The 13,622-nt window shown below is 38.6% G+C and overlaps 1 protein-coding gene across 5 annotated transcripts in view; it reads right to left on the bottom strand.

Moving 5' to 3' along the window:
- The window catches only part of MYBPC1 (myosin binding protein C, slow type), a 133,315-nt gene extending 123,508 nt beyond the window's left edge, over window positions 1–9,807 (bottom strand). For all 5 annotated transcript variants that reach the window (XM_006888534.1, XM_006888533.1, XM_006888535.1 and 2 more), the window contains exon 1: window positions 9,645–9,807. In XM_006888534.1, coding sequence (XP_006888596.1) covers window positions 9,645–9,669 — 25 coding nt within the window. In that variant the 5' untranslated portion in view covers window positions 9,670–9,807. The remainder of the gene's footprint in view (window positions 1–9,644) is intronic.
- Between the last annotated feature and the right edge of the window lie 3,815 nt (window positions 9,808–13,622).

Genomic DNA, 13,622 nt, shown 5'->3' with positions numbered 1-13,622 from the left:
CACTGGTCTGCCCATTTATTGTAGAGAGGTAACGCGTGGTTGCTGTGATGCTAAACACTGTGACACTGATGTGCCAAATATGGTAATGGTTACCCATGGTGGACACTGTTTGGTGGAGCGCCCCAATTAAAACAAGCTTGGAAGCAGGAGTGGCATCCACTTCTGAAATGGTTTGCCTCTGGGAACTCCATGAACACGGAGAAAGGATGAAAGTTATACAAGTGTTCACGTCTTTCATTCATAGGGTCGCTATGAGTAGCTTATGACTCGACAGCAATTAACAACATGTCTTCATATACATAAGGGAAAAGCCCAGACACTCACTATGTACAGAATAGTCCTAAAGACCTCTAACTCAACAAGTGACAAAATAAGTTGTAAAACAGGCATTTTTTTTTGTTATGAGCACAGTGTTTGTTCCCAGGTATATAAAATTTGACGTTATCTAAAGAAAGATTTAGATGATGTTGAAAAAGACACATTTTGACACACCCCTCCCCATTCTAGCATATAGCTAAAATACAAGTCAAAAGATGAATAAAATAACACTGTAAGCACTAACTCGTGACATACAATTTAAAAGGATGTTAACTGTTGTGTAGATGTGCCAGCTAGCCTATAAAATGATTCTTAAAGGGTCATTTGGGGTAGAAGTCTTGTCAAAGTGGAGTCTGTGGCATGCTATTGAGTTGATACAGTGACCACACAGCACAGAGCAGAGGTACCACTGGGGTTTCCTAGGTTACCATATGGGAGCAGACTCAGGTCTTTTCTCTGTGCAGCAGCAGGTGGCTTCAAGCCTCAACCTTTTGTTTAGCATGTGAATATTTAACCACTGTGCTCCCAGGACTCTTACATAGCTGACGTTGTTGTTGTGTGTATCACGGAGCTGGACCCGATCCATAGCTGATCTCTAGACGACTTTCCGTAGCTACTCACTCTAGAGGAGACTGCCTGTCCCGAGGAATAGCTGGCAGATTGGAACCATGTGCCTTCCGGACTACAGCACAGATTTTTACCACTAGGCCACCAGAGAGTACAGTTAGAGCTAGCTTTTGTGTGAACTCATTTTAGATAGAAATTAGCACATAATCCCAGTCATCCCCTCTTCCAAATCAACAACTTCATGCACTCATCTGACAGAATCCAGAGCTTAAAGTTGAAACCTATCGGAAAACCAGTAATCTGCTCTATAGATAAGACGTTACTGAAATTAGGTTTGTTGCCTATCTCTGTAGTTGTTCCAAATAACCGTATTTTTTTAAATAAACGAAAGCTGGCCTTGGCCACATTGAAGTCTTGGCTCAATAAGATAGAATCATCACTTTGCTCCTGTCCTTATAAAGGCCTCTGGTAGTGCAAATGGTTTGTTTTTCATTAACTGAAAGTTAAAGGTTCGAATCCACTAAGAAGGACCAAAGAAGAATCCCCTGGGATTCTGTTTCCCTAAGATCAGAGCAAAGAGAACCCATGGAGCACAGCTCTGCTCTGAAGCACATGGAGTTAAAATAGACTTGATGAAATTAATTGGTTTGGCTTGTGGGTGCTGTAAAATTAGTTCTTAAGAACAAGTTTCTGGGCCTTCAGGGACATAAGTCAACCAGCAGAATATAATCCACAATGTTCTATATCCTTCTTTGATGGGTAACAATTAGGGTCTTAAGAACTTGTGAGAAGTCATTGAAGGTTCCTGTTTAGCACAAAGGAAGAAAACCAAATACACACACATACACACACACACACACACACACACACACACACACACACACACACGAGATTTTACATATATATATTAGTCCACAGGACTAATAAAACACTCTGACCTCAAATTCCACGACCCTCAGACTAGGACAGGATGATGCCCAACTGATCACTCTAAGAGGACTCATGGGAGAAGATCCTGGATAGAACGGGGGGGAAATGTGGAACAAAACTCAAAAGCATAAAAATAGTGAGTCTTACTGGACTAATACAGACTGATACAATGGCCCTCACTCATCCTTCAAACCTGGAATAAAACTCATTCTTGTAGTTCAGCTTTCAATCAAGACAGGCTCGTAGACAGGCTTAAAGGTGACTCATGACAGTAGGGAGGCATTCACTACTCAGAACTGCTGTTGCTGTTATGTGCCACTGAGTTGAGTTTGACTTGTAGTGACCATATGAACAGACCTGAAACCTGTGCCATCCTCCTCATCTCTGACACACTTGAGCCCAGTGCTGTAGTCACTATGTCAATCCATCTCATTGAGGGTCTTTCTTTGTCCCTGTCCCTCCAATTTTCCAAGAATGGAGAAAGCATGATGTACCTCTCCAAGGAACAGCCCAGATAAACCAAAAACTATACACAAGATCCCTAGGTGATTCTTAAATGGAAATGAAAATTCTCACCCCCCAATCCCTGCAGAGTCAGATGAAAGCATTTCAAAGACTGGTTTGGATCCAGTCAGAAGTGTCTTAGAAGAAAGATCTGGCAATCATGTAACCTTTTGAAAAAAGGTTACAGCCATGAAAACTCTATGAAGTACAGTTCTACCCTGTTGCACATGGGGTTGAAATGAACTGGAATCAACTCAAGATAGCAATGGGTTTCATGTTTTTTATTTCAACTCAACTCATTGCTGTTGAGTAGGAATGGACTCACAGATGAACTTCCAGCAGGTTTTCAGAGGCTGTCAACCGCACAGGAAAAGACTGCTCGTCTTTTTGCCCTGGAGTGGTTGGTGGATTTCAATCATGTGCCTTTGGATTGACAGCACAACTCCTTAACAGTAAGCCATCATAGCTCCCTGACTCTGGTTTAGCCTTTGTAAAAAGCTGTGGAGACAGAAGCCCTGATCTCCCCAGTTATGAGAACATTTGCATACAGGCAGAAAATCAGTAATAAGAAAGGGCTAAAAGTGCGGTAATACGAGTTAAGGGAAAAAATAATTTCTCAGATACTGAAAACTTTGGTTTTGGGATCCAGGAGCACATTGATCTGGGGATCAAATATGACCCCAGTATTGGTATCTACAGCCTGGACTTATATGTGGTGCTGGGTAGGCCAGGTTTCAGCACGGCAGATAAGAAGCACAGGACAGGCTACCCTGCAGCCAAACACAGAATCAGAAAAGAGAAGGCCATGTGCTGGTTCCTGCAGAAGTATGATGGAATCATCCTTCCTGGCAAATAAATTCCCGTTTCTATCAAAAAAGCAAATAAAATGTTTTCATGACGTGTTAAAAAAAGAGAGAGAGAGAGATGCAAATCAAAACAAAAAGATACCATCTCACCCCAGTAGCAGTGGCAAAGTTTAACAGGACAAAGTTGGAGTAATGTTGGAGAGGATGTGGCAAGATAGAAACTCTTAATACACTGTTGGTGAGATTGTAAAATGGTACTACCACACAGGAAGGCAGTTTGGCATATCATCAGAAAGCTGAACATATAAATTCCATATGACCTAGCTATTCCACTGCTTGGAATATATGCTGAGAAAATTAGAACTGAAGCACAAATGAAGATTTGTACAAGGTTTACAGCAACATTATTCACCATCACAAGAACATGGAAACACACCAAATGTCCAACCACAATCATATGAATTGAGAAATTATGGTACATTCACATGATGGAATATTATGCAGTATGAAGGAGCAATGATCTTGTAAATCACTACCTAATTTGGGAGGGACTAGAGAGCATTATTCTAAGTGAACTAACTCATTCCATAAGGACAAATACTGTATAAGACCATTATTGTAGAACATGTAAGAGGATCCAAGGGGAAAGGGGGAACAGAAGGGTGAGGAGGGGAAGGGGATTTAACATAGAGTTGCACATTTTGAGGGGTGGAGGGAGGGGTAGGTAAAGGAATTGGGAAAGATCTGGTGTGAAAAACAATGTATACAAAGGTTGTAAAGTAAACCAGTATAAAAGAAAATTTGTATTCATTTAAAAAAAAAATAAAAAGGTCATGGTCACATCCATTGGTGGTACACATATGAAATGAAAAATTTTCTATTCATTTCTGATTGCTTTTGTGTGGGCCTGTTCTTTAACATCTCATATGCCCAAGTATGTCTAGAGATGAGGTCTAGAATTACCACAGAAGTAACTGGCTGCCAAGAAAGTATTTTGTGTCCCTTTTTAAGTGTCACAGACTAATTAGGGAGGAGTGCAGATAAAGATAGTGATTATTAAAAATAATAAAAATTCCACTCGGTGTGTCCGTAAAGAGCCTAAAAATAAAACTGAGATCAAATAATCCTAAGAAGTCTACGCAAAAGTAACAAAAACGCTTTCTGGGGCTGTGAAAACAATCATTTTCTTGCAAGCCAGCCTTCGTCCCTGGCACTCTGAAATGTAGAACAATGATAAGCTTACTTACGGAAGTATGTGAATACTTCCCAAAATTTGTTTCATGGTCACACAAGTTTTTTAAGAGACCATGTCTTTTTTTTTTTTTTCTTTCCCAGTGCAAACATTTTTTTTTAAAGCCACATCAGCCTCTGTAGGTGATTCCCAATGAATTGTGTACTCATAATGAGCCTAAAATAAAATGCTTAAATGTCATGTGTCATGGCCAAGGTAAAATGAACCATTGAGAGAGAATAAAGGATTATAAGTGTTTCACTTCTCCCTTTTCCAAAGCCCAGCCAGGGAATCTAGCCTCTACTTTCAATCGTCCCACCACCTCCCTTCCCCTCACTCCACTGATAGTTGAAAGGCCTGAGGAGAAGACTCCTTTGAACTCACTGGATGAGAAATAAGGACATAACTTGTTCTTCCCGTGGTTTAATTTTTTCCCTTTTCTTTTTTTTTTCCTTTTAAGTGATATATTTAGGACACTTGAGAGGAAAGAATTGGCCAGCTCTTATTTATCTTGCTAACAGGTGCAGCATGGACGGTCATAAAAGCAGGCTACTTAGAAAGAACCATTCTGCCAAGTATTAAGCCTCTGTCGTGGGCATTCGCCCTAGAGGATTGCTTCTTATAACAACAGACAGCCCAATCATAAATCGCCAACACAGCCCTGCAATGCTTTAGCAGGGAAAAGACTGTGCCATTCATTCACACAACCTCTTTATTCCTCTTCCAGATCTTCAGCTTGGCCTAACAAATCACTCCAAGTTGGGCGGCACACAGCTGCCCTTGATAAAATACAACTGTCACCCTCATTCTCAGCTCTCCCCTACTCCCTACAAATGATCCTATTTTTTTTTTCTCCCTAATTTGAAGTAATGGTACGATATTGTAGCAGACTTTTCCAAAGGCAAATTTATTTTGGTGTTTCAAAGAGGCCACCTCGCCTCATGCAGATGGAAACTGAAGGTCAAGAAGTGAATCTGAGAGGGAGGTTTCCCATTCCTGGGCCTCTTTTTCTGATGATGACTAAGCCATGCGTGATGCTCAGAAATAGGCAAGAGGTGAAGAATGCTGTTTACATTCAGCTCGACTTTGGACTTGGTAAAATCTTAATATGTGCTAAAATTGCCACACTTTCAAAAACTTTGTTTTCCATTACTATGTTCCTACAAAATTATATTGACAAAGACCCAGGTGACAGTGCATTTTGATAGAGCAAAACAATCTATAGCAATAACACAACGGCTTTGATTTCTGGTTAGGAATCAGAATGGTCCCTGAGAAATGAGTGGTCATAACTGGACTTAGGATTTGCCAGACATCTTCATTTCCAAGAAGGGATATTTTGATGTATGATATCGAACAACTTCTGTGATGTCTGGGCCAACAGACAGACAGCGAGGAGGAATTTTTGCCTGGCAGATCACATACCAAAAGCTGAATTCATGTTGAGGCCACCACTTGGTATTCTGGAGGAAAATTTTTCATGTTCCATAGAATGTGACAGTTAACAATGTTAAAAAATCAAGTGGTTTCAACACCAATCTACTGGGGAGTTAAAATTCTAAGGAAAAAAAATCATTTAGGGATAAAGACCTCTTGACAGGAAATTATTTCTTCCTAACACATTATCCTAAAGCATTGTTCAAGATGTTCGTATAGAAGAAAAATTATTGCACTTTTCTATTTCCATTGATAAACTTGTATTTTGACTGAAAGATATATTCTTGCTTCCAATTACTATCATTACTTTTATTAGGTTTTGTTGTTGGGGTTTTTTTGTTTTGGTTTTTATTTAACAACCTCCACACAGTAGGTCCCAGGGGTTATTAATTTAAAAGGTTTTCAGTACAGACGCTATTTAAGCTCCAAAACTAGCCCATCACAGGTGCTCAACTAATTGTTGATGTGTAAATGAATGTGCCATTTTTCGAGATCCCCGCAAATCTACAGTTTCCTTTCCGATCCTTTCTCAGCATTTAATTAAAGTAACAATTTTGCCAACCTCAGGACTTGTATGAATCCAAAATGTTAACATAGGAGTTTTTCAGGGAGTGATGAAATAATCCAAAATGGCCCCAGGGCCTTGGAACTGTTGTGATTATCCCCAAGCAGCCAATGCAAAATGGACAAATACCCTACTCTAGTCTTTTTGTTGTTGTTTTTGGAGCTGATGCCGATTGAACCTCAGTCTGCTTTCACCAAAGCACGCATTTTAAATATATCATATTTGTTATAAAAAAAATAGGAGTTTAAAAAAAATCTGGAGATGAAAGTACAAATAATAATGTTTTCCAATAAACAATACACAACTGATGGATGAAAAGGAGGGTAGCAGGGAGCGGTTGCTTCTTAAAAATAATGCTTCTTTACTCCAAAAGAGGTCACCAGGCCACCTAGAATATATTCAAGGCTCTAAATAAGAACTGTTAACTAATTACTTCCATTAACCTTCCTCCTTGAGGTTCAAAGTTGCACCTGTCCTTCTTCCTCCTCCTTGGAAGGACCAGCTCTTCTGAGACCCAACATGAATCTCTCTGAACCAGGCCACGGGAGGGAGGTCGGGAGGGAAATGAAAAAGGCACTCTTTGCACCTGCAAGTGCTGAAAACTCAGCCTCTTTTGAAGACCTGCCCAGTCCTCCTGTATCCCAGCAAGGCTAAAGCTGTCAGTCCATCAAAGTCCGCAGCAAATGATCACCTGAGAAAGACTGAGGAAGGGAGCTTAGAGGGCCTGCCAGGGATAGGGGGAAGCTGATTATTTTTTTTAAATTGTTTTTATTTTATATTTTTTGTGCAGGTACCATCAAATCGGATCTGACTGGTACAGGAGGAGACTGTCTCTCTCCAGCAGAAAGAACATCTTGTGGATTCAAACCACACACCTCTGGGATTACAGTGCAGGGGAAGCTGATTTTTAAGAAACTGTCTGCTTATGGCTTGAAATGATTCTGTACATTTAGTTTGGTGGCATATTTTTGGGAGTTGTCATTTAGAGGGATACTTACATAGAATAAAAAGAACCCTCCTGAAAATGAAATCAGGAGAAGGTATAAAGGACTGGAAGAATTAATAGATTATTTATTGTATTCCTTTTAATTCTAATGTCAACAATATTAAAATGTAAGACCTTTACCAGGAAAACTCTTTAAGGTATATTTCCTTTTAAGAAATCAGCTATGTTGGTAAGAAAACATAAACTGTATTTTCTCAGAGGCTTCTGCATATATTCACTATTTTCTTTTTATTCCACTGCTCTGCCACATCCAAATTTAATCCAAAAATCTACAGAAACCACATTACTGTCTTTGCTGAAAAGCCCCCTGTATATTCCGTGTCAACAGCAAGCATAAAGGAAAAAAAAACAAACAAAAAAAGATGTAGTGGAGATTTTTATATCCTTGTGAATTTATTAGGGTTGGGGGAAAAAAAGATGCATTTCTCTCTTTCTTGCTCTAAAATTTTACCGTCTTAAAGTAGAATTGATCCGACTGAGTAGTCAGATAAAGAGTAAAACTTCATAACACCTAGCAATTAGTGACTTAATTAGCTTCATAGGCTCTGGAGCCCATCACTTTATTCATTAATTTTTCAGTTTTGCTGGCAGTTTCCACCAGGCTTAAAAATAACAAATGCAAATGTATCCCCCCAACCCCCCAAACTCAGGATAATTAAAACAATATTCTACTCTCAGTCAGGAAGCATAGAATATACTCCACCTAAGTATGCTTTGAAGAGGCTAGTCAAGTGACAGATCAGATAAAAAGGACACTTAATACACATGTAAATCATTTGCATTACAAATAAGACTCTTTAGCAGGGGTTGGACCTGCTGCCTGATCGTCAGGATTAAGTTCCCATATTAATGCATGCATTTGGTGTGGTTATTTTGGGTGGAAGACTTCATCCATCAATGCCCTCCACCACTAAGTAAAGCCAGCTTGTAAAGTGATCACCACGGCCTGTCAACACTGGTTACTTAATGACATAAAGAAAATATATTTAAAAGACTTTTGATAATTTGGCTAGTATTTCCAGTTGTGAGAATTCATCATGTAGTTATTGTTCAGGGCACCTCAAAAACAACAGGCAGTCTTAAGAATTGAAAACAAAGCTGGGGGAAAACTGAAATGTGATTTTTATGCTTCCTGTTAGTCTGCTTATTTGGATTTCTTTTTTCCAGAAATAAAAATATCCAGTGCACGATAAAAAAGTCTAAAGTGAGCAAAATGGTATTGTTTTAATAGAGTTCCATAAAAAATGAAACGAGGTACCCAAGCTATTTATCTGTAGTTTTCTGTTTAGCAAAATGTTAGCAATTACTAATTCTGGCTTATTAATCTGCTATCATTAATCATGTTCTTAATTAGAAGTTTTAAAATACTGATCAAATCTTCTTTTCATAGAAACAAGAACATTGTTTCTGGAGGTGATATTTTTTGCAGAGAATTTTCATGGTTTCCATTTGTCATCATTCTTGTTAAGTGTCCTCAAGTCAAGTACAGACCCATGGTGATCCGATGAACAACAGATCTGAAGCCTGACCTATCCATCCTGTGTCATCCTTACAACCTCATCTTCTGACATACTTGAGTTCACTGCAGCAATTTTCTGTTTAGTTCCTTGTAAAAGTCTACACATTATAAGATTATCTACATAAAACTAATGAAAAACTTATCAGTGATATTCAAAGGTATTCTCTTTTATCTAGATGTTGGATTTTTTTTTCTTTCCATGCAGAAAAATCAATACTGTCACAAATAGGGAAGTTTTAAGACACTGCTAAAAGTAATAAACACCATCTGTATTAATATATATCTATACATATAAAATACACAAACCCAGTAATTTCACCACAAATTCTTTTCTGAAATCTTGGCCCATTCTGTTAACCTTTTAAGAAAGTATTCTCAATTTCCTCCCCTAGTACTGCAAATACATGGTGACAAATTTATGATTGAGCCTAGTAAAATATACTTGAAGAGGTAATCTATTCACTACTGGCAATGGACATCTTTACTTTTATACTTTAAGGATTCCTTGCAATTAAATAATACAATTATAATCTGATTGTTTTAGCCAGTATGTCTTCATAAGCTACCCTTAACAGATCAATTTCAATTGGTAAATCCTTGCTATCTTTTTTCTTCTGTTCTTTTTATTCTAATGGATCCTGTCCCTAACCCACAGTGATCCTCTTATCTTACATTGTTTCTAAAAATTGGATATTTGCCTAAAAATAAATAATACACTTGAACAAAAATGCACAGCAATAAGGTTTATGGCTCGGTCTTACCCTCTTTCTTAGTGGGTTCTGGCATGACCACGGCAAAACGTTATTTTCCACGGAATTTTCTTGTCTCCAACACTAATTGACAAAAACCCCACGAGCAGGCGAGAGAGGTGCAGGTCAGTGTGACAAGCAGTTGGGAAGAAATCCTGTGCTTTTATACTGCCTCCAAATATCAATCATGTTGGCACCTCCCTGTCTTCAGCGCAAAGATGCTGGAACTTGACAGCTATGAGGACCTTTCTCCCATCTGTTGTCTGCACTCTGCGCTCTCGCCTACTGGAAGGAATCTCCTGTCCATCTCATGTGGCTGATGAGAACACCTCTAACTTTCTAAATTCAGCACAGCCTCGTGCTTTCCCTTGCTCTTCTCTTTCTGTCTGATGGAGGAATGGACTGACCCAGGAGTGTAAAAAGTTTGGTGCAACTGCAGAAAATGAAACTAAAAAGATTACTACATGCTAGTGAACACATCTTCATCTGCACTGACTTTCAGATATTCATTTTTTATGCTCCATTAGCGGTTTGGTTTCATCAGTTCTTAAGCATTAGCTGTTTTTAAAATTCCTGTTTTTATTAATACACTAAGTGCCAAGTCAAATCATTGAGTATCTTGTCTTACTTTCTCCTTTAGCGTGTCCTATTACAGGATAGGAATTTGCCCTTTTCCAAGAAACTTTTATTATAAAATTTGAGACAATGAAACATTGGTATATATGACAAAAATGGATAAAACTTGAAAGCATTATGCTAAGTTAAAGAAGCCATGCAGAAAAGGCCGTACATTGTATTATTCTGCTTGTATCCAGAATAGACAGACTTGTCCAGAATGGGCAAAGTCATAGAGACAGACAGTAAATTAGTGATTCCAACTACTGGGATGAGTTGAAATAGAAAATTATTACAACAGATTGTTGTTGTTTTTACTGTACAGCATCAAGTTGGAACTGACCCATAGCTCACCCGCCAGCAGGTTTTCAGACGCAGCAAATTGCCTGGGAGGAAAAGTGCTCATTTTTCTCCCACAGAGCAGCTGGTAGATTTGAACCATAAGTCTTTGGGATGGGAGTGCAATTCCTTACCACTAGGCCACCAGAGAGCTCCCTAGATTGTTGTTAGATACCTTAAGTCTTCCCTGGCTCCTGGTGACGCAATGCACAAGTGAATTAAACCCTGTGCCATCCTACAGCATCTCACAATTGGTTGCTTGTTGGATCATCGTGATTGGTCCAACAAGATTTACATTATTTGATTTGTGCAAGTAGTTGCCAAGCTCTCCTTGCTGTTCCATCTCAGTGTTAAAGCCCCACTGAAATCTTTTCAGCATCAAAGCAACTTGCAAGCTTTCCCTGACAGATAAGTGATGGCTACACATTCCAGTGCAATGGCCTGGAATCAAACCTGGGTCTCCCACATGGAAGACCAGCATTCTACCATTGAACCAATACTCTCCCTCACCTAGATACAGAGTTTCTTTTGGGGGAGATGAAAATGTTCTAGAATTATATAGTGGTCACGGCTGAATAATTTAGTGAACATACAAAAACACCATTGAATTGTGCACTTAAAAAATACAGGATGTAGCATATAAGATGAGCTAACAGTCATTGTTTTATTTTAAGATGACATGCAAACCTAACTTATAACGTTTATAAGACGTACCAGATTTGGTCAGATCTTTCAAAAATCTTACTGAAGTGATAGATGTGGCAAACGAAAAAACAAACCAAAAAACCTCCACAAAACCAACTATTCCTTTCTTTCTTTGTTCACATGCATAGCACCTTCCGAAACTAGGAATGAAATGAATTTTTATCTAAAGATGACGACTTTTGTGCCTTCACTGATAATGTGTTTTTGAAATTTCAAGACACACAGATTGATTTGTCCTGAACCAGCCCTACTGTCTCATTTAATTTCTCTTACGTCTGAGAGCACAGCTGGTCAGACTTAGCATTGCCAAGCTCTGTGCCAAGCTAACTTTTCATATAGGGATAGAAACTCAACTTGGAACTCAATGGCATCATGCTTTAGCTATGTGTACATGTAGGGGAGGGGAGAGGGGAAGCAGTCATGAGAGTCCGTGGACTCATATAAGGAAAGTTCTTTCTCAACTGCATAATGCTATGAGCACATCCTTTTGCTTTCTTAGGTATTTCTTTGCCTTTAGATGCTGTCTTGGGTTTTTAATCCGTTGTAACAGAAATACCACAAGTGGGTGGCTTTAAAGAACAGACATTTATTTTCTCACAGTTTAGGAGTCTGGAGGAATGAATTCAGGGCACCAGCTCTAGGGCAAGGCTGTCTCTTAGTTCCAGAGGGAAATCCTTGTCCTGCTTTCCCTGAGCCCTGAGACTTCCTTGGTTCCTTGATGATCTACATGGCATCTTCCTTTCTCCTACTTGTGCCTAAGCTAATACGGCCTCATGAACATAACCAAAAAACACCTGTTGCTCCAGTGGATTAGGATTCCAGCACACTTTTGCAGGATAGATACAATTCAGTTCATTGAAAAAGAAAAAAATACTCTTGGCTTTATGTGTCAGGAAACATCATATCCTGTAACACAAACTAAGAAGTGACAGAAAGAAAAGAAACTTTCCTGAACCCATTACCAGAGTGTCAATTATTAGATGAAACTAATTAAAGAACCTAAAACCTAAAGTCAGACCATTAAGTTCTATTTGTGGCTCTGCCATTAACCAGCTGAATTACTCTGAGAAAGTCAGATGATCTTTCTGGGCCTCAGTTTCCTCTTGTAAAAATCCGAAAGGAGATGATCCTTGTAAGTTCCACACTTTAATTCTACAGGGAAGTCCCTCAAAAAGGATGTTTCCCCCTAGCATTCCCAGGACATTGAACACCACATATGAAATGGACATAAGAGCAGAGGATCATATTGCAGAAGAATGTTTATAGTGATGGGCAGATTTCACACATGCCACCGGGGAGGTGCCATGCCATCATTGGCTTCTGACACACTACAGAAACGCTGTTGGGTTTTTAATACACTGATCATTTTACTGAAATGCACATGTGCCAGGAAATATTGCAACCCATGAAGAAAATATTTTATGACCTCAGATACGTTTAGGTCATAAAGGACTTGATTTTAAAAGACAAAATGTTATTGGAGGATTTGGAAGTATGAACAAATCTAAAAGAAAGGAAGAGTGTATCAGACCGTCATGCTAGTTTTTTACTAGGATAATAAGCAGACAAACAATTTTATCAGAAATGTACTGTTTTAGAAATATGTCTTATTTAAAATCTTCGACATCTAACTAGAAGGTTGCTGGTTCTTTAGCTTCAATTCCATTCTCAGGAAGGAGGAAGAAATGGGGTCAATAGGATTTTTGAGGAAAAAATTTTTTTTCTGACAAAATACCTTATTGGACTTTCCTTTTTCTATTCTGTATGATGAGAGTTGGCCACATGTAAGGCAAAAACTACAAAATAGCAACAGTTGAGTCAAGATGGAATTTTTCTCTCTCATGTAAAATGAGTATAAAAGCAAGTAGAGTCATGATGATTCCAGGAATCCAATCTCCTTTTTCCTCTGTATAATTTTCTAAGTAACTTCATGGTCTGAAATGGCTGCTAGTGCTCCAGACATTAAATCCACATTCCAAGAATAAGAAAGTAGCTGCCCAGAAAGTCTCATATAGCATCTCTAATATATCCTACTGTGTGGAATTTGGTTACACTGTGTATATCTTGCTATAAAAGAAACTGAGATAGGTACTCTTCTATTATTCTTAGTGACAATGAGGCTTTATTATTAAGGGGAAATGGGAAAATAAAAATTGCATGTATGATGAACTCCCATGTTTCTTATGTCTTTGTTTACTATCGCAAAAAGCTGGAAACAACCCAAGTGCCCATCAACAAATGAATGGATAGAGAAGCTTTGATATATTCACACAATGGAATACTATGCTGCATTGAAAAACAAGCAACTCATGAAATATTATGCAAAATGGT

This window comes from Elephantulus edwardii, unplaced genomic scaffold, assembly GCF_000299155.1.
Source record: "Elephantulus edwardii isolate Elephantulus edwardi_28Jun2011 unplaced genomic scaffold, EleEdw1.0 scaffold00068, whole genome shotgun sequence".
Taxonomy (NCBI): domain Eukaryota; kingdom Metazoa; phylum Chordata; class Mammalia; order Macroscelidea; family Macroscelididae; genus Elephantulus; species Elephantulus edwardii.
This window is presented reverse-complemented; position numbering and strand designations above follow the sequence as displayed.